The 27,009-nt window shown below is 30.1% G+C and overlaps 1 protein-coding gene across 7 annotated transcripts in view; it reads right to left on the reverse strand.

Moving 5' to 3' along the window:
• Positions 1-27,009, reverse strand: part of LOC132944546 (oxidation resistance protein 1) — a 187,332-nt gene that overhangs the window by 112,977 nt on the left and 47,346 nt on the right. For 4 of the 7 annotated variants that reach the window (XM_061013964.1, XM_061013966.1, XM_061013965.1 and 1 more), the window contains exon 2: positions 20,617-21,357. The exons of 1 other annotated variant lie outside the window; for it this stretch is intronic. In XM_061013964.1, the coding sequence (XP_060869947.1) occupies positions 20,617-20,984 (368 nt within the window). In that variant the 5' untranslated portion in view covers positions 20,985-21,357. Of the gene's footprint in view, positions 1-2,518; positions 2,678-8,628; positions 9,187-20,616; positions 21,358-27,009 lie in introns of those variants that run through there. 2 more of the 7 variants (XM_061013970.1, XM_061013968.1) reach the window with 2 other exon arrangements.

Genomic DNA, 27,009 nt, shown 5'->3' on the forward strand with positions numbered 1-27,009 from the left:
CCTAAAGATGATGGTTTTTTATGTATAAACATTAGGGAATTAGGGCGGAATACGAATCATATTATATAAAAATGAATGCTTGTCTGTCTGTGCTTTATGTATTCCTAAACGGCTGTACCGATTACGATGAAATTTGGTACAGAGATAGATTAGACCTCTGAGAAGAAAATAGGCTAAAAAAGGTAAATTAGAGGTCCGACCAGGGCTAGGGCTCAACAGGGATTTTGAGATTTACGGTGGAATTTTTTGTTTGTAAAGTAAATGGTTGCTATTGGTTTTAATAAAGTAAGTATAATAATTAAAGCAATGAGCCTGTTGGCGCAGTGGCACTTCTAAGTATTTATAAGTATAGAATGTCTCAAGTTCAAACTGCGGTTTCAGTGGACCAATTTTTCACATTGTTTTGTTTTTTTATTTTTCTTCTTTATCTATACATACGAATGTTTGGTTTTATTCATTGGATTCTAGTACGGATATAGGTTAGGTTAGCTGGATTTTGTATTAATTGATTGTTTTGATCTGCCATGGGTTGAAATAAGTAAAAACGACAAACTCGGTATAACTTTGATTCTTTAGAGTTAAATTATACACTTGCGTACAAACCACACGGGGTTCACGATCTACCACAGGTAGATTGCCTACCTGAAAATATACTGCTGCGAATCTCATGGACAACGCAGGCCAAGATTGCTATACATTAAAATATAATATCATTTACACTTAAAAAGACGTTGCTTCCATATCGTGTTACATCCAAAAGGAGTTGAACAATCAGAATTTTTTCCGGGCAACGTCGGGTAATAGTACAGTAAATGAAAAATTATATTTTACTTTAATGTTCTTATGGTGATTAATTTTTGTGTTTTAAAAATGAAATAGTTCATATTTTTTTGAGGTGTCATAATATACTCATTAACCGTACAAATGAATACGTCCTAAAATAAAACATTTTGGTTTTACATGTTATTATTGAAACGGGAAATAAAATATTAACTATTTTCATTGTTATTTTTTTAGTACTGATAAAGTTATAATATACCTACCTATATAATTAGTTCAAATAATTATTGTGGTGGGAACGTTCAGCGCGTATAAAGGGCTCTCCCCTTCCCTTTAACACCCGGGGAGTTTCCCCCCGGACATCGACCACTTACATTTGATTTAGTTCAATGCAAAATACAATTATTTTCCCATTAAACACAATAACGCCGCTCTATAGGTGAGTTGTGCAATGATAACAATAATAATATAATGACAGAAATTCATATTTGAACGCTTTTCCCCGAGGTTGTCATCGCGACATTGCAGTTAGCTGGTATCTACCCTAAACCATATTATTCGAGGACGACGAGGACGATAAATAAAATAATACCATTTTATTTTGACCGTTTCCCGATGTACGTGGTCGTCGGACATGTTCGAATTGGTAGTCCGTGCCATGTCGAAAAAAGGAGCAGTCGAACGACTTATTGCAGTAATTTATTACGGTGTATTTTTCACATATTTATATTAATATATATTGGATAGAGTCAAAAATTATTTTAGTTTTTTCGTAATTTCAATTGATTGTAAAACGCGAACCCACACGACGTGGTCAGTCGCTTTTAATGTCGTGCATTTATGCGTGATCTATCATCTATATATAATTTTACTCTATCCCACGGGCCGTGACAGACAAAATTATTCTCAGCAACGGGTCGGACGTGTATAATATTCTGATGAATGGTTCAAAAAAAAATATTATTACAACGTATTAAAGCGAGAACAATAAATTGGATTCTACTATCAATTAAAACGAGAAAAATTTCAATCGCCAAATAAACAACCAAATTGTATAGGCTAATATTGCCGTTACATTATAGAAGTTGGGACGCACTCATCTATTACTTGCGTAAACATAGCCAAGTTCTATCGATAAACATTGCCATACTTAAACAACATTTATAGATAATACATTAATGCACCTACTCGATTTGAATAATTGTTTGAAGTATAACTTGCCAACATAATATTGTTTTGTTTTTTTCTCAAAAAAAGATTTTCAATAAAACGTTTAGTTTTTTAAATTCAAATTCGTTAAAATAAATTTGGTAAACAACAAACGACATTTTAAAGGAATTACAATATACAAGCCTCTAATGCTTGCTCAACAAGTATAAACATTGTGTATTCATGCGACGTAAAAAGGTAGACTGTGTGTGTGAATATATTATTACCTATGCTATTTGTTGGTTTAAAATGTTTATACCTATAATATGATTAGAAAGATAGTTAAGGTTGAGCTTGCAGGTTACAAAATGCGTTTGAGGAGTAGTAGTGTTCACACAGATCCTCCTCTGCTGTCGGTTCAAACGGGAAAAAAAAAAAAGGTTACAAAATGCGTACTAGAAAATAGACAAACGTCGCAGGTGTACTTGAAAATATGTTTTCAAAACATTCAACCAATCGCAGAAAGCTCGAAAAAGCTAGGTAGGTATAGTATAGTATTCCTATTATATATTCGAAACTCGATTCTTACCCAAATTTAAGAAAACGGTATCCAAAATACGAGCCATTAGAATTTGATTTCCTCTCGCACATCCCAAAAAAACATAAAAAAAAAAAATTGTTTCACTCTGGCACTTTACACGCGTTTACTACCGCACTCTCACAACGCGTATACCTAGGTATAATATTATATAGGGTGCCTACGCGTATTGTACTTTTACAACAAACGTCAAATAAACGAAACACGAATGCGCTGATGCACACAGTTCGCGACCGACTGTCAAGAGAATTTAGCCGGCGTGCGTAATTCGTTACTTGACAATGTAATGTTTTATTGCACTAGCGTGTTATTGTTCTGTATACGTCGTGACATAAAACTGTACGTAACGAGTGCACAAATTAGCAAGGGGACGACTACAGCAAACCATGATAATATATTATAATATACGACTCGCCGACTATCGGCTATAACGGCGACTGGGTACACCGTGTCGAATCGTCGAGGCCCGTCCGCGCGTGTGGGTCCTACATCGCGAGTATGAATAACACTTATATTATCATTATTATTATTATTATTGTATGATATGCGACCACCCGAATGCGTTTCAAAGCGATTCAAATATCCGAATAGTAAACTAGAATAATTGTCAGAAAGAACGCTATACGAAACGTTCTCGAAAACTGCAGTTTTATCGAAAATATATACGATAACGTTTAAAACGCAATTAAATACGGATATTGTAATAGAATGCAGAGCCGTCGTACGTCTATATAGTGATGTATAGATAAAAATGTTTATTTCGAACCCATAATAATATATTTATACAATATATACACGCGGAATAAACGATTATATTAAATCAATACTATCATATATTATTGTTATTGTGATTAGTGATTACTAGCAGCCAGGGATGGGATTTTATGTGATATAAAATCGCATAAATATGTGTTATAATGAATAGTCCCTTAAAAATAGTGAAAATGTGAAATCGGTGTATTTATATTAGTTTATTTTTCGGCCATACAAATTTTAAATTATTTCTACACTTAATTAAAGGACTGTTTTTGAATATCGAAGGGCTATATGAGAAAAATCCATTTGATTAATCTATATCAACATTCAACACGGCAGAGTAATAATTTAGATTTTGTTTATTATAATTAGTGTTTGAAATTTTCATAAAATTTAAAAAAATTAAATATTTCATGGAATGTTTTATGAAATATTTCAGTATTTTAATAAATTTTGTTTTGTTTTTAAATACGTTTTGTATTTACATATAATTGTCATTAACTATCTTCATAACTGTATGGTACCTATATGTATACCTAACCTTTGATACTATACATTTAAAATGGTATACAATATTTTTAAATATTTTTATGTTTAAATGATACAAGTAGGTATACAATCTTATACATGTATTCTTACATTAGAATTTAGAACACTAAACATTAGTACAGTATTATAAACATATCAATATTTATTATATTATATATTCTACTAATTACTATACATGTCTTATGTATATAATTTTAAGTATGAATGTGGTATGCAACAAAGTGTTAATAAGAATATAGTTTTGTTTAATATATTTAAATTATTAAATTTATAATATATAAATATTAAAGTTTGACAACGTAATAAATATTATAAATATTATTTAGTTACAATAATAGTACGATCATTGCATCGTCGTCGACAATAAGCCATTTCCTGGGAAAATAACCAAGTTTTGCTATAAATAGTCGAAAACAAGACCTAATAATATAGTAATATGTCAACCGTACCACTCGTATTCCATTAATGTCAATGACTATACCTAGAACTCTTAGACTATACAAATATATAATTAATAATTGATAAATAACCATAATTAATATTTGTATTAAAAAAATTTCAATGTTTCACGATTTTGTGAAATATTTCACCATGTAGTGAAATATTTCATACTTCAAACACTAATTATAATATACAATTGATAACTATTTAAAAACATAATTACTATATATTTAGTTAAATTTTAAACAAGTGAAAATGCGAAAATATATCAAAAGTCGAAAAAACTGTAAAATATGCAAAAATATGCAAAATAAAGTTTTAAATTCTGTTCTATACTTTTATATATATCATGAAACTAATTTTTAAGCTTACTCGGCTACATTTTAAGCATCTTACATAATATACATATGACGGATATGCAAATTCTAGTATATCCGTTGCCTGATTATTATCATAGCCCATGGCCTTTGGCGGTGATAATATAAATAGAAAATCCAAAGACAGATATCGGGTTGAGGTTTCTCTATACTACAATTTGTGGGTAGGAGGGGGTTGTGGAGGACAGGATAAATTTATTTTCGTCGAAAATATAATATGATCACACTACTTTATACAAACGATATGTACCTATATTTTGATAATATTGTATTATTGTGTTTGTTTGCTGTTGTCTATATTATTATATAGGTATATATATATTATATACGCGTACCAATCGATCTCGGCTTAAACGCAAATTCGTTCTAGTTAAATTACAGAGCGGGCCAATTAAAATGTCATTGGATCTAATTATCACCGGACACTGCACAATATGTACGTAAACAAAAGTCTGCAATACACTGCACATTTATTACGTTTATTATAATATTTGCATCGTATATATTATCATGTTGTGGGAGCGCAACCCGTTTAATTTGTTAACACGCACCGAGTACTGAGAGTATACCCTATATTGTATAATATAATAATATCGAATATCGCTGCAGGTATCGAAATCCGATACCCTTGTTGATCGACGATCAATCTATCAAATTGCAAAGTCGGATGACACTTTTGCAATCACAATTATTATTATTATTAATATTCATGACGACGATCGGAATACATAAGGTCCGGACGAGATGAAGACGTACGAAATAATATAATATTATAAACGGGATATTCGTTATAATAATATGCGACGTACGTTTTTCTACTGCACTATTGCAGCAGGGTGCCGAGTTTGCGGTTTCGGATCAATGTCGACTTTATATAATGTTATGTATTCTCAGCGGGCGCGCGCTTGAATTCAAACCGGATGTCGCAATGTCCATTATATGCACGGTTTTGCATAAATACATTTTTTTCCTATTATTTATACACAGGATACATCCACGAGCACACACATACACACACACACACACACACATTCGGATATTACATTTCCCCCGGAAGTTTTCCCGCCTCTTTTCGACTCAAAACAATAACAATAATAATCATAATAATAATAATAATAATAATAATAATGAACGATATATCAAAAACAAAATACTGATGAGGTTCCCTATGCTGTCATAACATTATTATTATTATATCGATTTACTTCTATTAAAATTTATAAAAGCCGAGTCAGCGGTTTGTAAAAATGTAATAATATACATTTATATACGCTGAATTTGGAGATTTTATATTAAACAACATATTGAAAAACGTTAACTATTATTATACAGCATTTTTTCGCTAACTACCAAGGTTTTTAATTCTCGAGTAGAGTTCTCCGAAAATTAAATTCTTAAGCCGCATCCCTTGTGAACCCTTCTCTCGGCAATTCAAAATGCTTTGTGGCATTCTATGTTGTAAAATAACGCGCAATATAATTCGAATGAATTTATATTTATGTATGTATTCCCATAGCAATTCGTATAACTCGCTGTCCTGTCCTGTTCCGTAGTTGTTTTCAAGTTCATTACTATGTTATAAACACTACAGAAATATACAAGAGATGCATTTACTACGGAGCTATACGTACGTCGGTTTAAGTAAACGTCTATGTTTAAAAAAGTAAAAAAATGTTAAAACCATTTATTTAATCAATATTATTGGTGATAAAATGTGTTTCTTACATGTTGGTAAATCGAAATCATTGTTAAATTGATATAAAAAAAAAAACGTCTGCTATTTAAAACAATACGTATAAGGAAGGAATGTATAAGTACAAGGAAAATATGGATCATTATTTTAAGTAGGCTATTTGAATGGAAGCGTGTTTCAACGTTAAACATTTAAATGATTATCATTACGTTATTAAAAATGTTATAACCAGCCACTTTTACAGTTTTCCGAAAAAAAATGAAAAAAGAATATCTTTACATAGAAAATGAATCAATTTATTTAAGTACTATTCAATATTCTAATTTATTTAGTGTTTTCAATAAAAACAAGCGACCTAAATATTTACTGTTGTATACGTTAGGTAATAACTTCAAATCTATAAATGAATAAACATTTTTTGAAAGGATGCCTTACGGACTGAAATTAAACGATTCAACAATCTTTCGCATGTTAAAAATTAATAAATAGTAACTAAAGTTATAATCTAAATACCATCTAGATATTTTAAAAAAATTACATAAGTGTACCTAACTAATGTCCTTTGTAGGCGATGTTAATAACAAGGTATATCAATAATAAAAATCTAATATAATTTTTTTTAATAACTATAATTAACGTTAAACTTAAAATCAGAACAAAATTTACTAAAACAATAAAATACGATTTTTAGGACATGAAATGAATAAAAATTACAATATAATATAAGTAATTGAAATCGAAAAATTGTAATCAAATGTATACAATTTAATAATATATAATATCCATTATTTATCTATTTGTAATGGTTGAGTGGTAAATATATTAATTTTAAACATTAACAAGCATTTTTAGGTATAGTTTGTAAAAAAACTTTAAAACCACCACTTTAATTTTTTTACATTTATCATTTTAATAATTCAATTTAATTTATACCACAACGCAATGACATATTATTATAAGTTCAAACACAATTATATTGAACAAAAAAAATCGATTCATATGCGGTTAAGCACTCAGTTATTCAAAACAACAACTCAAAATAATGAATAAAGGTAAACACTAAACATATAATACATTAACTATTCGTTTTTGAGAAATAATTTAACCTTATTCACGACGGGCCTAAGCCTATAATGAATTCCTCTACACGAACTCGAATTCTCCGCGCAATTACTATTCTATAATTACTAGGTCGTGTACTCCATATAGCAGTTTGGCTAGAGTTTAATTTACACATAATCATTTTTAATTGAATTATGTGATATACGAACTCCATAATTAATCGAAGTCTTTATATAATTATCGTCATCATTCGCGAACGCAATTCGACTTTTCGGTTAAGCGTATTGTAATATTATATTTCATCTACGTGATACTATGTTATAATATAATATAATATATATAATATGAATATAAAATCACGACTGCAAATAATCGACTAGTATAACGACGAGTATACCTATACGACTGCAGATGCAGTCTGCCAGTCTGAAATCGTTTTGCACGTGAGACAAACATATAGCAACACTTTACCGTATAACAAAAACGTTAAAAGCACCTCTCACGCACTCGGAGGTGGAAAATGTTTCGAAAAACTAGAGTAGTGCCCGCAGACGGAAAAAGTAATTTACAGATTCGCTCGTTATAATAATAATAGTGCAGCGGTCATTATTGTGCGCCGCCAACTTGTGCGATGAATTTAAATTAAGCTCGTTTAAAATATATATAGGAATAGGTTTTCCGGCAAAAGTCGTGACGTTCAAAAGAACCGTTTGAGGTCACAATAACACTCGCGACAACCGCAGACGAGATGAATAATAATATTCGTAATGTGCGTGCGCGCGCGGAAATTGGAAACGACACATGTCTGTTAATAATTAGCCGTACATGCGCCACAGCTGACAAATGACAATTATTATTGCATTGTTGTAATATTTTTTTTTTTCGTGTTACGGCTTTTACGTGTATGTTTTTCCCTCTGAACCATATACCACGTACCCGCGAGCCGCCGCTATAATGACAGCAAAAAAACTAGTCCGACGAAGAGCCGCTGGCGAATTAAAACCGAGAAAAATTACTCGGGCGTGCCTGCAGCAACAGCAGCCAGCAGTTATAGTCTTATATTATTATTATTATACGTGTATATAGGAATACGCACGCATGACCTGCAGCTATGCGCACAACAAAAGCCTAACTATTATATATACCTATGTGTGCCATATTGTATAAAGTGTTCGGTTTTTTTAAAAAAAATTTTGCTCTTCTCGCGTACGAATTTACTTTACCTTTTCAACAACTTGTCCAATCTTATCATATTGACCGAACAGCGCGCGGAAATACTACGGAAACTCTTCGGGACTGCCGGACATGCTTCGCGTCAGTCACACTAGTGTGTAATGTGGCCGATTGCCGACCGGCTGCTTATCTGAAGTTTTTAATGGCACACTCGACTTGCGGCTAAACAGTACTCGCGGTGAACACGCGCGGTGAAGATATAATGTACGAGTAGGTACGGTGTACGCGATCGAACTGACTTCGAACGGTTTTCCACAGATCGTGTTTTCCTTATCGCGAACGAGCATTAGTCCTGTCGCTATAAAATCCGTGACACGCATTACGACGTTACGCATGTCCGTTATGTAAATTTCGTACCCAAAGTGGCGCATCCGAAGCCCGGCCGACGAGGGGGGAGAGCGATTAAAATGTTTAACTCTCGACGTGTCCCCCTCCACGGCACAGGTGGTTATATAATCCACTTCTTGATTTTTTTTTACTGTTGTTGTGGCTCGACGGTGATGTTTTTTTTAAATTTATTTAATACCGATTTGATGATAATTATTGTATTGTCATAGATACAATTAAAATAGTTATAGTGTCCGGTATTTGTAGAGGTAACCAGGTAGGTACATTATACGGTGAATGCGTCTAAATGTTATATTACATTGCACACCTTTATACGATCATCATATTATTATACCATCATTGTGTTGATAAAAGTATAAAACCTATAATATTATATTATAATGTACTAAATACCTACGCCCTACGGTTTCACAACACAGTATGTACGTTTAGTAGGTATAGAGTCGTCTAATAATTATACTCATAACAGTCATAACTAATATATGTAGTATACAGATGCATAACAATAATATTATATTGAACTCAATAGTAATTATATCAACATTCTGATGTGAAATTACTAATTAGTGGTAGAAATAAATCAAACGATGGCAATATTAAACTAATATATTATAAACGGATAAAAGTTACCGGGAGTAAATATATTTTTAATTATAAGGGGCACCTTCGCTACTGCCATCAATTTTAGCTAAAAAGACCTTAAGTTTTGACAAAATTAAAGTTAATTTACGTTGTCCTATTTTAATTCCGAAAAAAAATTAAGTAACTACCTTTTTGTGAATTTACTTTATTATTTAACTCTGTACAATATATTATATCTGTTTATTCTTACTGTTTGAACATATTGATAGGAGTAAGGCTTGTGGTAAATTTTGAATTAATTAACCTTTTTTATTTTTTGAAACGATAAGTCTCTTAAATAAGTCTTTTATATACTTCCAACTCGTGACAACCCTGATATAATGATTGATTAACTAAATAATTTCGTTAATTTATATTACTTTTAAGCTTAAAACGATTAATTTATACAAACGTTTTATGCAAATGTTGACGAAAATTGACGGGTATTAGAAATTGCGCATTAAATTTAACAATAGCAATGATCATTTTAAGTATGTAGGTACTTATAAAAATAATATCATCTAACTCTTATGGAGCAATACGTCTTGTAAATAAAAGGTTTCACAGAGTGTCTATTGAGTGTTATATTTTCTTTAGGAAACTAATTTTAATGTTAAATTATATGTACGTATAGTAGGAATATTAAATATCGTTATTATTATAATTGCCTCATAGTCACAAAAATGTAACCAAATATATTTCAAAGCACATTACACCACATTCTACCGTACAACTTCATGTTTTACATTCAAAATCAAATGTTAAGAAAGTTTTAAAAATTTGAGATAATGTGATATTTATATACAATACAATAATTAAATTTGATAGCTAATATAAGGTACATAACATGAAATGGCGTGAGGAGGGAGGCCCACCAGTGTGGATAACCTCTAAATAATAGTTTTATGCATAATATATTGTAATATGTTATAGATATAATAGAGTAACTATATAATATAATATAATATTTAATATAGGTACGTCCTATATTATATAAATTCGTTTTGAAGTTTTTGAGTATTATTATAATATAATTATTTTTTCAACTAAATTGGAATATTAAACTCAAAACATTTATAAAATATAGTGAATAATATAATAGGTAATATATGTAGTTCGTGTATGAATATATTATTATTTTTGTTGTCAGATAGATTTGTGCATTTTAGAAAAATATTGATATTAATTTTACAAATGTATACAGATATATATAAAAAATAAAATATAAAAATATACTTTGAATACGTGTAAGATTTATTAGTCAGTATATACTCTAAATACATTAATGCACCGTCCTTGCCAATTTAAACCACCTAGTCTTTTACAGTGGTGTTATAAATGAAAAAGAGTAAAGAGCCATCTTAAAAAATACTGCAGTAAACACTAAGTACATATAAAAATGCTTTTACTTAATTGAGTGAAAATGTAATATGATAACAATTCAACGCACAATTATAATTGCACTTCCTAGGCACTAAAATATTTACTCACCTTGTTGAAAATAATATGATTTGGTTGGTACTATATAGCCACTAGGTACTTATATAGACCCACATGACATACTGACAAAGTCCCTCTACTGGAAAGTCCCTTCATTCTGTCTATTCACGTAACTCATTATTTTATAAACTGTCCTTATTATTCAAGATATTAATGAGCGTAATTATTGTGTAACAGAATGCTTGACAGTTATGATAAAAAAAGAAACGAACTCAAACACATCAGTTTTAATAAAGTTAAAATAAAATAGTTTAGTCATTATTTAAGTATTGATGTGGCCGAAAGTAGAAAGTTCTCAGTGGGTACTTTTCGAAATGATTGGGATTTTTACTAGTTTTAAACATGATCGATTTTACTGATACACTTGAAGTATATTTACCAAATATTTAAATTGGTATTTCATAGACATGATGTAATTTTCGAAATATATTAATATATATTTATAATATATTATAATATGCACTAGTGTAGTACTGCTATAACGAAGTAAGTGTGGAAAATGTTAATGTGTAGAAGAAATTTAACTTAATTTTAAATATACTCTTAAAATCCCATAAAACCCTATCCACTGTATAAAAGGATCAAAAAATCAAGTCGGTGGGAGGATATACTGTCGGACATGATTACTGCGAGGGATTCGCGAGTAGCCGACCGGTGTCTTGGATTTGTTCCAAAACGTATACGCCCAAGCCATCCACATTTTCAGTGTTCAGATTAACCACGCAGTTTAGAAAAGAAAAACAATTTGTCTCATTTAACGTCCGCCCCAAAAACACACAGCCTTCACATATTGTACTACGCATATTTTGTTGTGCATTTAATGACAATAAATTTCAGTTTATACCTACACTAAATCATAATATTCCTACGGAACATTTAAAACAAAATAATTATTTAACAGCCAAATTACATCATTTTTGTCAAGTCTAAGTAGGTAGGTAGGTAGGTAAATAAATACTAAATATATTTAATTAACCGTTTAAGTTCCAACAAATGCTTATTGCCCTTTTTATATTATTGATGTGTATAAAGTAATTTTAAATTGATGAAACCAAGTATATAATATTATAACTAGTACATATATTATAATAATGAATTTTTACGTTTTAATTTAATTGTTTGTTATGTTGGTAAAGTTTTTATTTAAATTCCTTTTTTTCTGATGGAAACAATGGAAATAATATTATTTTCATAACAGGGTTTAAATTACAACTATTAACTTCTCGACTGTTTTATTTATTAAAATATCGTAAAAAAACATTTAAATAATTACTTCCGCGTCACTATTAAATAGACCAAATATTATATACGGATACCTAATTTTTGTCAACTTTTAAGTATACCTATATTTTATACCAGTCCAATTAAACCAACATGGTACTATTTTTTAGTATTTAATATCGTGTACCTATTTATTTTGTTTGTTTTGTTAAGTTAATTAACTCTTATTAATATTATTGTGATTTACTCTGCACGTTTATACAAAATTAGGCTCAGGAACCACCGCTTATACAATATTTATACCTAGTATGCCGTCAGGGTTATATTTTATGATTACTTCTTTAACAATCGCATGACTATACTATCAATACACGTATTATGCCGCATCTACCCATTATATTTTATTTCCTGTTACGACAAATATGATAAGATTTCAAGGAAAAATACATTAAGCTTCCGTATGCAGGCAAATGGAGTAAATCGAGTGAAATTCAGAGTTTATAATGTTTATAAAATATATTATGTTCTTTAAATAATTTAATTTGATTTTAAGAACTTGAAATTAAAATATATCTATCATAATAAATAAGTTGAATGTTTCCGGATGTCTATAAAATTGTCTACCTACATTGCTTGTGACCTCCAATATGTCACATAAACTAAACCGAAATAACAATAATAATCGTAAACTCTATTTATCCATCGTAACTTTGTCTATATTACACGGCATGCTCCTATGTCATATGTTAGTCTGAATTTTACTTATTATATTTTAAACGAGGCAAGTGCATATCTAACTTTTTGTTGTGCCTAATGGTGTTACATAAAACACTCAACTGATTAGAAAATAAAACTTTTAACTTTGTCTACAACTACAGTAAGGTACTAAGTATTGTACAACAAACCAAATAAATTAAACTAATGGTCGGTAGGCACAAAGCGGTAATTGGTAAATGTGTATTTAGATAAATGCTTGTACATAAACAATTAAAATCGTATTCCATAGACTATATACGTCTGGTTCAATATATATACTTCTGATTTTGTTGTAAATTATAAATTATTATACTACTCAGTACTCACTACTCATATTAGTCAGTATCATCGTCATCGATCCAAGATACTAACATAAAAAATATTTACGATAATAGTCAATGGGAGTCAAAACAATATGATATCTTATTTAAGGGTAGTTTTGCTCTTGTCAGAACTAACAGTTGTGTTTTTTTCTTATAATACATAGATATCTAGTTCCAGACACATGAACGCAAACAATAGTATTCAAAATTTAATAAATGGTCTTTTGAATAAGTTTTTATGAAATAGAAATGTAACTTTTACAACGTCACTCTAGTGAAATATTCAAGTAAAGAGTATATCAAAGTCGGAGCTCTTAGCGCAATAAAAGAACAGAACAATAATGTTACTACGAAAGTCTACAAAACCCATATACAACTTGACATAATGTTTCATGAATAAAACTGAGTACAACCAAATCGTTTGGCAAGAAGGAACCAGTCAAAACGATTACTTTACTCTTAAGCATATATAATAATGGTTTGGAATAATCGTAATCAAACAGAAAGCTCGTGATTTCGTATTTCTAATATTCATAGTATACTAAGTACGAAGTATACAAAATGCAAACGTCGATAACTACCTATGTAATCAAAATATTATATATAGCCAAGTATACAGTATACTTGTATACTTGTAGTCTGTACTCACTAGTCATTATAGTAGTTATAGTATACCTACCTATGGGTTTTATTATTCGCTGATTTATAATTTTTTGCATAGACAAATCATAACTAAGTAGGTACACGAAAGTCGACAATGGTATACATGTAGGTACATTATGGAAGTGTACTATGTACAAATATAAATGGTAACACAATAATTTTACAGACAATTAATAATTCAAATAAATTATAAATTAAAATTACTTTACGGTACAAAAATGAATTCAGTTTCAATGTTTTATTGAAATAATGTTATATAAACGGATATAATATAATATCGTGTTATTAATTTTAAACATTATAGATATTATGACCGAGTTATGAAAATTAAAAAAAAATTTAATATTTAATAGTTATAATTGTTTTGATTGTTGACGTCAGTTTACATTATAGATGATGTAAAATAATTATAATATTATAAACCTCATCTATTGGTAAATGTAAAAAAAACTAACAAGCAACGATACAATGCTGAAAAATAAAAATGTATTGTTACATAACTATTCAAAAAAAAAAAAATGAATTCTAACTTTGTTTTAATCCGCTTAATGCATTTTCTTGAGTATTATATTTATTTGTTGGTTTGTTTTTATTTTCTTTTATGCCGAAACCACATTGTGTAAATATGGGTTGGGCTCCCGATCATCACATACGGAAAAATGAATAAAATAAAATAAAAGTTACTGTAATAATCAAATAATAATGAACCATTCAACGGGATCAAAAGAACATATTTTTCTACGGCTCATAACACCTTAAATAGAATAGGTATGTACTTAAGAAGGCGCGACTATAAAAATGTAAGTATCGTATACGTTAGCTCTAAATCGTCATTTAGATATATAAAGATAAACGTAACACTCTTACAGGTCCAAGGCTACATAGACCCTAATAGTTGAGTAAATATATAGGTCAAGGATTTAAGGACGATCAAAATAAATGGACAAGACAGAAGTTTTAGTAAAGAAAAATAAATAGCAACTAAATCATTTTTTGTGGTCAGATGCACTGACCGATAACAATCCATAACAAGATTATGTATTTCAATAATTTTTAAAGAAATTGACTTTCAATCACGGACAATTACCATAAAAGTTGATTTCATCTTAAACCAATTTAAAACTACCTACCCAAAGAGAATTTATTCAATAACAATATTTTCATGACTTCGTGTCTCAAGGAGAATTGCACAACGCCATAATAACCTAAAAAATTTAAACTACAGCAATGTTGGGTAAAGGGGCGATCCCCATACAAGATCTCAAAAAAATATTTATTGTAAAAAATAAACCCTATTTTATTTTATTAATAACTTCCATTAAAATTACAACATAATCATATATTATATGATGTAATGAATACATAATAAAAGCTAGAACATTGTACTTGTTTCATTGTCAAATACATAAAAATTAACCATGAACATAATATATTAGAAATATAATGACCCCTTTACAACAACCAGTTTTTATTTTAAAAATAAATCAATGTATATTTTTTAATTACCAATCAAATGGTATATCTACCTAATTCAAGTTTTATTTGTAAAATACATGTTTTTGTAATATATTTTTACCGTTTTTAAAAATATAATATTTTCTCAATTAAACGGTTTGTTTAATATGGAATTGGGATATAAAAATAAATAATGTTGTCATTAAAATGTTTGAAGAATCATATTTTTTGCAAAAAAAAATATTTAATATTATTAAGTAAAATGTTATTGGTAATATTTTGATTAATAATGACTGACAGAATCAAGAGCAGTCTGTGTTGATAATTTGATATCAATAATCTAACACACAATGCAATAATATAGTGTAGGTTATCATTTTGTTGTCACGTCTATTCGCGCGAACATGTTAATATAATTACACACAATATAAGATTCTATACATATTTTGTGCAACCATAGATCTATAGGTATTTAAGTTGTGCTCTTGACTAAACTTACATCAGTTAAATATAATCTATATCATTATAGTTATCCTCAGCAATGCAATATGGTAAACTACAATAGAATGATTTACTTTCACCCACTCTATTATATTTCTTACACTATATAATTTATTTTATCAAGATTGTTTTTCACTACTGACCTACGAATGGTCACATACGATAGCAGTACATACGCATGTTTTTCACGCATTCAAGAATTATTATTTAATAATATTATCTTTTATAATAAAATGTGGAGAAAGGCGAATGATAACAAATTTAAATTATTATTACGATATAAATTTAGATGATCTCAATAAAAACCTACATTTTAACAATCAATTGAAAATATCAGTGTACCTTTTAATGATTATAGAAAGTAATGAGGAACCTAATTATAAGTTATATCTAATAAGTAATAATAAATTCATTATAAATAATGACAATTTATTAAAACTAAAATCAAAATCTATTATGTAATTTAGAATTGTTTTCTATATTTCTATTATCATGTCATAAACTCGCATGCCGGTATTGTATATGATATTGTTATTATTTTATGATAATAATCATTATAATCTAGAAAAAGTATCTTTGATTAACATATTTTTTCCAATATTTGTTTTAGCCAAGAATTATGCAGGGCCTTGCACTCAAATTAACCCGAACCCCTAAACACCCTTTAAAAATCAAACACCCGAAACCCATATAACTCGAATGATTCTGTTTTCAAAACACCCGTATTAACTATTTACCAAAACCCGAATAAATCATTCGGATTAAGCCGAAACCCGAATAATTTTGTTTTTACAAACTCTTCATGTGATATTTAATTTTGTATGTATTTCTTGTGGTGTATTCCGATTCTGCAGTTAGTTGTTTAATAATAATAATAAATTAACAGGAATAATTTTATAATCAATCACAGATAAATTCAATAATTATTTTCTTGAAAATATAAACCAATAAAATCTTATTATACCTAATAGGTATAAATATAATTTATTACTTTATTAGTATATAAAATAAATCCAAATATAGCTAATGAAAATATAAAATATAAACATGGTCTCAACAAAACTGAATAAGGTATTATGATGACAGTCGTGGCCAAAATATCAATTAATACTAATAAGTAATAACTAATAAATAATGAAACCTAGTATTTTTTTCCACCAACTTCCCAAGCGGTATTATTATACCTAAATTAGTAACGAATTTCGTAATTCATGGCTATTTACCAGTTTTCCGGAAATCGCGAAATCATAATTGATATTTTATTTTATTTCTCTACGGCTCAATGAACTACCTATTTTAAACATTTTATTATATTCGGCGACTTCGTAAGTGGTAAATTGTGTGTTTGTAATTTGTATCACTACTCTACGAGTTACGATGCACCTCTCATGTATTTTTGTTGCTTTTATTATTAATAATAGGGGGGGGGATCATCAAAAGCTATATTTTTTCCAAACTACTCACCACCCATACTAACCAATATTAACCCGAATTTTAGCGGTTTTGAAAACCCGAATGTTTGTTTAAACTTTTTATTCCGGTGTTTGAACACCTGAATACATCCAGCACCCGAAACCCGGATAAATGATTCAGGTGCTAAGCCCTGAAATTATGTTTAAACGCTCCAATAAACCGTTTAAATTATGGAAATGTAGAAAAAATTCCCGTTTTCATGATTCGTAAAAATAATGCGAATGAAATTTTCTAAAATATGAATACTAATAATAAAAATAAAATGTTGTATACCAGCCAAGGTTTCCAAAAAAATCTTATTTTGAATATTATTATATTATGTACGTGATATAACTCAGCAAAGACTACATAAGTTTACACTGCTTACAATTTACCTGATAATATATTGATCGATGCATAGCCGATAGCTAAATGTATAGGCATACACTAACATTTCCTCCCATGAAGTCATATCTTTCACTCCACCTTAAATGAAAAAGCTTCCCCCAACATTTGATATGGATATATAATATTATCAAGATGCACCCATTCAAGAAAAAAATCAATGCAATCTAAATGAAAATACATTTATTATAGAATATTTAAAATTAACCATAAATTATGCGTAATACGTTTACCTTGAGTAATTGAGTAATGTATTTAATAACATAATCAGAACACAAAACTATTATCCGTAAAATTACTTTTATATAAAGCCATTTTTTTTTCATCCACGTATATAAAAAGACTTATTAATCACACCTAATATGTTTACAGTATATCTAATACCATTTGCAGACGAAATGTATTACAAAATATATGAACTCTTCAAAATCCATGCCATAGTTGTCGTACTTTCCGACAGACAGCTGCGGTATTATAGAACAGGTGGGATTATTTTAACACGGTTACATGTACACAGCACATTTCTATTTTCTATGTAATTTTCTACGAGTACAGACATTGAGCTTAGCATAATGCCATAATACCATACTTTATAATAAACATATACAATACAACGCATCCATGTAGGTACAAAAACAAAATGCTGTTAACGCCGAGAAAGGTGTAAAAACACTAAAAAATATCTGATTTTAAAACAACTCTTAAAGCTATATTTTCTATCTTTGACTTTTGAGCTTTTACGTGAAGGTCGCCGGTAAGAATAGAGAGGAGACTATAGATGTACTGCATTATATACGTTACATGTGCGCCAAAAGTTTCCTGCAGGGATATCTCGCGGTAATACCAACAACTAAACCTTTTATGGAATATTATGTACCTATACTACCTAAGGCTTTAAGAGGACAACTTATCCGCATATCATGGTGTCACCGTCTTACAAACGTACGTCGTACAACATAACACAATTATTTTGTTTCAACAATTTTGATGTCGTATAGTAACTACCTTTAATAATAGAGTATTAGCTGCAGTGCCGCATTTAAGAAATTTGCACCCCAGGGCAAAAAAATTTGGCACCCCCTCGAGTGGCCTAACCACAGGAAATATGGGCGAGATCCTCGTGAACTTTTGAGATTATAAGTAAAGAAAAGAATATTTATTTTTTAAATAATATTGTTGAATAATTTCATGAATTTTCTCTTCCCCCTTCCGCGAAAATACAATAATTGAGTGTATGCCACTTGAGCCCTGCTTGTAATTCATCATAATATAAGTTTTTTTTTACATATTTAGGTACCTACTACATGGGTCATATTAATATGAACAAAATAAAAATTAATTTAATAAAACTAAATAACTAAACTACATGCAAATTAATTTTATATTTTTTGAATAGTATTTTGAATTTGTCTGCATTTGTTAAGAAGTAATAACATTGAGTGGTTTTTTGTCTTTTAACAAAGTTTGTTTACGGTTTTGATAACCACTTAACTCTTTTTTGCCAGTCATCATTAAATTAATACAAAACAAATATATAATAAATAATCAACAACGCCGAGTAATGAATGAAAAATTACACAGGTTTCACAATTAATGCTTTGGCTCGAGTTTGTAGACTAATAATTTATTATACTTTTGTAGAAGGCGGTGGTGTTAGCAAAACACGCCATATTATTATAAATAACTTATGTCTATTGAATATTGAAATTACAAAAAATTGGGGAAAAGTATTAAGGAACTATTGTCAGGTAGGTATATTAATAATTCTCGAACGCTAATATAGCTATAAATGTATTAGATTGCATTTAATTTCAAACTGCATAATACATTAATCTTATATAATACTAAATTGTTCTTGAAATAATTTATATTTTAAAAGTTTTAATAATTCACATGGGAACAAATTTCCGACGACAACATTTTAGCACCTCCAAAATACTGGTGCTCGGGTCAGTTGTAGCCAGTGCCCCCCCTCAAATGCGGCTCTGATTTTCTGACCTGGAATCGAACTTAAAGGTACCCAAGGACGTTATACTATATGGTTTTTCTACGATAATTTAATTTTTAAGCATGTTATGAGTATGTAAAATATTTCTATTGTTTACACAGATCCTCCTCTGCTGTCGGTTCAAACGGAAAAAAAAAAAAAATATTTCAATTAGAAATTCTCATAGGAAACTTGTGAATCATGTACCTTTAAGATTGGTAATAAATCAATATGCACTCTATTATTAAAGATTAATGCACAAAATTATAACTTCTGAGCACAAATTTGGAACCTAACTTAATCTTCACGTTTGTAAGACCACTTACAGTTTCCACTCGCAGAACCGTATTATAGGACTCATCCTCGGTTCTCGCATAGCCAATAAGGTGGAGACTTACGCACATATTAATATATATTTTAAATTTACGACAACTCGACAATTTACGACAACTTATAAGGCGAAAGGAAAATATTGTTTGAGTATAATAATTTTCCACCATCAGTAATGACCAATTCAAAAATTTGGAGGTACGCAGATTATGTACACCCTATACGCTGATAGATTTCTTTGAAAAAAGATTTCTATTGTTCGTAAATTGTGCGGAAATGGGATACGTTTTTGTGCGGAAATGAGTTGTAGCCAGCCAAAAGTGTCATAAAAGGCGGCGAAGGCTTATTATTTTTTTCTTTTACATATTATAACTATTTTATTGTTATACCTAATAGTATGATAAGTAATTATTTACCGGGCCCAATTATCGTGCGCGAAGATGTTCCACCAGCTGGGTCGTTTGGACTTGTAGTAAGCCGACTCGCGCGCACTGGTGTCCAGCTGTTCGGCGTCGGGTATGGGCGAGAGCACGGACACGCTTTTTCGGCGCTTCTTGTCCAGCCGCCCCATTTGCCACGACTTCCGGCGGTTCCTGCGCTCCGGCGGCGACATCGGCGGCTTACCTCCTCCTCCGCCGCCGCTGTCTTCGCCTCTTCCGCAGTCCTCGGCGGTCTCCTGCAGGATGGCTAGGCCGCCGTTCCATTTCTTCTTCGGCGAGTCCTCGTCCACGTTATTGTTGGTGCACGACTCGGCCGTCGCCGAAGATATGTACAGGTCTTCCATTTTCCGGTACGAACCCACCGCGGACGTGGTGAACGCGCAGGCGCGCGCGTTCGGGCGGCTAACGGCTAACTCGGCGATTTTGGCTGCACGGGGACCGGCTAGCCGGACGAATGGACGACGGTCGGACGGAGGGACGGTGTAAATTATATAATAACAATGTAATATTATTCATGCACGCGCGGTACACTATAATAATATGATATTATTATAACGGGTCAAGGCGCGCAGGCGCGTCCGAACGGCTTTATGACATAACTGTGACAAGACAATCGGTGTGCTCTCCGAACGGTGTGCATGCGACGCGTGCATAAAGTTTTCCGGTCTAGGATTACAGAGTAGTGTATCGACTACCGAAAAAAAGCTGCACTCGAATCTACAAACAAAAAACCGTTAATGTATTAGATTATAATTATTGTTAATAGAAACAACAATGTGTTAACCACGCAGAGACGTAGGTACGTACACCTAATAATACATTATATTATGTATATCCATATACGGTACATGATTGCAAGTGGTGCGATAAACAGGTATTTCATCTATATAGTAAGTACAACGAGGTATGAGACAAAAACAGTAATATAAATAATAATATATATCCAGTCACTAAAAGCTCGTTTGAGCATAAATCTCGTGAAATTAGACTTCATGTAATTCAGACAATATATTATCACAGTATTAGTGTATTAGAGTGCTGGGATGACCGTACGTCCCGTCTAAAACGGGATCGTTCCTTTTTGAGCATAATGTCGTCTTTTAAGATTTGTGCTAAAATCACTCGTCCCTTTTTTTTTATAAATTAATAATATGTTTATCTTATATAATATTATACGCATCTATTGCAATATTTATGAAACCAACAGTCAGACAAGTTAAAACTTATACCTAAACGTATAAATTGATTGTTAATAATTAAATGCACTCATCAATTCACCTAGGTACACAATAATATATTATACTGCACGTCTGCACTGCAAGTTTTTATATACCGAGTACTAGGTGGGGATATATTTAATTTACATTAAACATTTTTCTATACGTTTCAAAACTTCGCAAAGCTTTATGTAGGTATAATGGTATATCATAATATATTATCAAATTAAAATGCGTTGATGGGTGATAGCCTTTATATGTTTAAATTTAAATTGAAGTACTATGCAGTATTTAGTTTAGAATAAGATAAGGCGGTAAATGCGTGTATGTGTTGTATATTATTTAGAAAATCCGCTGATTTTTCATCGGCGTAACAACGCGTTCACGACTCATATACTGTTTCAGGTTAATCACCGGCACATTTGTGAATCACATTAATTGTATCGAACTGAATTGTATAATCTGAAATTGTCTACCAGTAAGGTTATACTATTTATAAAGGTTATATATTTATAAAGTTATAAATATAATATATTATTCATGTATTATATATTTATATACAAACATATTACATATTATACTTATAATAGTATATTATGCTGCACTATACGTATCAACCATGCAACACACGAATAGGATTTTTTTACACACAAGGTGATCAGTTTCTGTATCAATAAGTACTCATTATTTCAAAAATGTTCACGTTATTTGTAAATATTATTTTTACATGAATTGATATTAGGTATTACAGAGCAACGTTTGAAAAAATATATACTTTTTACAATTTTTTATTGTTACTTTTTTATTTTTATATTCCACAGAATATGAAAATACATTTGATATTAATTTGAAATACATAAAAATGGAATTTTTAACGAACACCTATTAAGTTAGTTAGTTATTACAAATAAGTTATAAGTATTTAAAATTAAAACGAGGGGAGTAGTGGACCAACGTTTTACGGGGTCTCCCGGCAACTCTACTCCGCTCATCTAAACTTAAAATTAACCAAATTTCTAATTAACTATACTATAGGACTTTAGAATATGAAATTAAAAGTGTATGTTGTCATTCAGAAAATAATTTTAAAATAATGAGAAGACACTTAAATTAATCACCTTGTACATCAATGGATTTCACACTTTCGTTGTTTGAATACGACATGTGAATGATAGTATACACTTGAATAGTTGAGTACGGTTGTGTAGATTTAAAGACGTATATATATATATATATATATATATAGCGTTTAAGCCCACACCCAAGGTTATCTATGCAACCCGTGTGGTTACGGTCATCGTGTGCAAATATCGTGTCAAACTATTTAGATTAACATGTCAAATACCCAAGTGGGAGTTGGTTAAAATACGTAATCGTATTTTCAGCACACCTGAGCTCGTCGGAACCAAAACATCGAGAGCCAAAATTAATTGTGTTTATATAGTAAAAATAATCTGCTGTCATTTGCGTTACTGTTTTAAATACATACAGCCAATTAGAATATGTATTAGGTATATAATAAATAAGTATAGGAACATATTATTTTATTTCACGTGTTCGATAAAAAACGTGTCACCAATATAATATATTGCACTATTGCCGTTTGGTAGGTATATACTATATACCAGGTACTGACTATCGTACTGTAAGACCGTAATAGTATAGATTTTGTGTATTGTAAAGAATTTCGTGTTTGCGATTATCGAGTATTATAATAATATTATATGATGAACAATAATGTAAAGTATATGACCATAATATTATTATAATTTATATAGTGCTATCGTGTGATATTAATTTTTTCTATTATATCAATGAATATTATACGATCGCAATATCGCATCGATGGCTGCTTATCGTTGTAGTGTGACATAATCGTTGGTACGTTATTAACGATTCTGGTTTAAAACCGATTATTACTATTACTTCGTAACACACGTCGGTGCAGCAGCTCTGATTTCGGAAGCGGACAGTAATCCCGAGTATATCTCTATTGGCTGATTTTCGGTATAAACGTCATGCGCACATAATATCGTGTGTGTGTGTATGTATAATGTATATATATATATATATATATATTATATATGTATGTATAGCCGTGTCTAGGAAGTCCTTTAGCGACCCACTATCCCACCCTCGTACCCGGTTCAAATAATTTCATTCCTCCCATTCACCCTCTTCGTATATAATGAATATCTCAACAAATCGTCTGCCGCGCGCGCGTCTTGAAAAATCGTCTTTCCTCTCTCCGACGATAAATGTTTTCTTCTTTTTGTCCGCGCTGTTTTTGTTTTTATTTTATTTACTTTTTTCTTTTCTCACTTCAACAAGATTGATCGCTTTCAAGTTGCAGGTCCTGCAGCCTACTTGGCGGCAGCCTTACCGGCGGCTCGTGTCTGCGTTTTTTCTTTTTTTTTTTTTTGATGAATGGCCTGTGCAAATTGGAAACCACGCGCGCGTATTGGCGCCTAACCTCCGAAACATATTTTCCACCGGTGATAAAATTTGTTTAAAAAAATAAACCCCAACCGACGGATGATTTTCATATTCGGAGAAACAATAAAAACGTCGACAAAAAAATACGAAATCCATTATTGCAGCGGCAGCACGGAACGCATAAACATAATTATTTATCTTATTCGAAAATGGTTTTTATTTTCAACGATCACTGCTTCGAAGGAAACGCAACCAAATTATAAATCAAAAGTAACTCGTCGCTTATCATAGTATATAGAGTTATTAGATTTAAAGCAGAAAAAATCAAAAACCGTTGAAAACAGACGTTTTATATGAACAACATTTTTCAATTTTATAAGTGAGGGCCAAAGGTTGTATTTTATTTTTAAATTGAAACGAATTTAATCAAAACCAATAACGGTTGTTTACGTGTCAAAGAATACGTTATATCTATTTACTAATTTTAAAGCTGCTGCGTATAGAAGTACTTAAATTGTTTTCACTCGAAAATGCAAATTATTTGCATATATTTTCACAGTAAATACATATGTTTAAGTAAACACTTGTAGACTGTATAGTAAAAATATTCATAATATATAGGGTACCGATGCGATGTTCCGAATTCTGATTATTCGTGTCCACCCACATACTCGAAGGTTGAAATAATATGTAGTGCCTACATCAGTATACATTTTAAGATAACAAAATAAAAACCAACATTTTAGCTTTGAAGTCAACTGTAGTATTAAAAATGCGTATTCAATTTACGTTTTTCTTGATTTCCGTAAAGATATATTATTCAATAAATATAACACTTAAATAAATCTAATAAGCACTCTCAACTAATTGTGAAGTTTTCTTAAAATGTTGATAAATGTTATAAAAAAAAATAAATAAACTTATAATAATAATTTTTTTTTTATAATACTTGTTACGTTTAAAAAAAATTAATTGAATATTTTTAATAATAACAAATATTTTGATTCCTAACACATAAACTCATGTTTTTTTAGTACCTATTTAAATAATTTGGCACGTAATAAAATACTTATTGTATACCTATTTGTAAGGTAATTTACATTATCTAGAACATATTTTTAAGTAAATATAGTACGAATATAGCGTACGAGTTTATTCCCTGGTCATTATATATTATTTTCAATATTTAGTCAAATATTCAGCCTATTAACCTAACCCAAGAAACACCACGAGGAAGTTTGCTGACAAGTTTCTCAAAAATGTTGTTATTTTTAGTTTTTTCGTATTTTGAAAATAATTCAATTTTTTGCTAAAAATTATTATTAAAAAAATTTAGTAATTTGGTAAAAATGTATAACACATTGTTTTTAAAAGTTGGTATCTGGTAATGAGATTACCAGTATACCGTGACATATAATGACCCGAGTATCAACTTATACATACCTCTTGATGAGTGATGACCCGGGAATCAACTAATACATAAAGTATAGGTCTCGGGAATCAACTCACCTACTGCGAAATAGTTATCATACAATTTAGAAAAAATATATAAAAGCTCTTCTTTTCAAATATTTAATTCAGGGCCATTTGAACATAAATATTCATTATTTTTATAATTTATGGTTAAAACTTTTCACAGTTGAAATAAACCGTTTAACCAATTTATTGTTTTCACCGAAAATACTAGGGAAACTTTTACATGTTCAATACCACACATCATTTTCAAAAAATTCATATGGTTTTTATTACGATTGAGAATACAATTTATTGTACCTATATGATTTTTTTTATTTCTATAAATTGCTTGTATTATAATATTATTAAAATTACATCAAATTTAAATATTAATATACTTGAAACCTAATTCAGTTTAATACACTAGTCCATTAAATAATTAATAGATAATACACATAAAAATAAACAAATAAATGATTTGTTATTTGAAAATTCCAACATCTTAAAAGTGAACTCGAGTTCCGATGCCTGAATGACATAGGTACATAAATTATAGTAAAAATGAATCCAACAAAAAAGTACCTCTTTAGTCACTTCAGACATGTAAGAAAAATAACTCCAACTAATAAATGTATAAACCTAAATCAAAATTTTTCTTTGTACTAATCCATATCACACATTTGCCTTCACTATTCAACTATACCTATATGGCTATAAATATTTATTCATACATTTTATTTACAACCCACATTAAACAAATAACACAGTAAAATTGTTATTCTATACGAAATTGAATGTTCTAAAAAATGAAAATACTTAACTCTAATGGAATTCTGCTGTTTTAGAAGTAAATAAAGTTACAATGATTTATTATGAACAATACAAACCAGAATTATGACAGTGTAATTTGAATAACAAAATAATATATATATGAATACATATACAACTTAATAATATTCACATTACTGGATGAAAACAAAATTAGATTATAATTTCTAATTAAAAGTGCGCGTTTGTTGTTTGTGCGTATTTATTTTGAATCTTATTTATATATTTTAGATCTACACTTAATAAACACGACTTTTGAACGGGGTCTTTGCCATATTCATTTTATAGAATACCCTACGTGTTGCTATAGGTATAAGCAGTATGAAAGCATGGGTAGTGCAAATGTAAATATGAACCATATAGTAGCTGGTAGAATTTGTGTGGTTCAACATGATTTTGCACCGGATTTTACAAGACATGCGCACTGTGCAGT

Source organism: Metopolophium dirhodum, chromosome 5 (genome assembly GCF_019925205.1).
Source record: "Metopolophium dirhodum isolate CAU chromosome 5, ASM1992520v1, whole genome shotgun sequence".
Lineage (NCBI taxonomy): Eukaryota > Metazoa > Arthropoda > Insecta > Hemiptera > Aphididae > Metopolophium > Metopolophium dirhodum.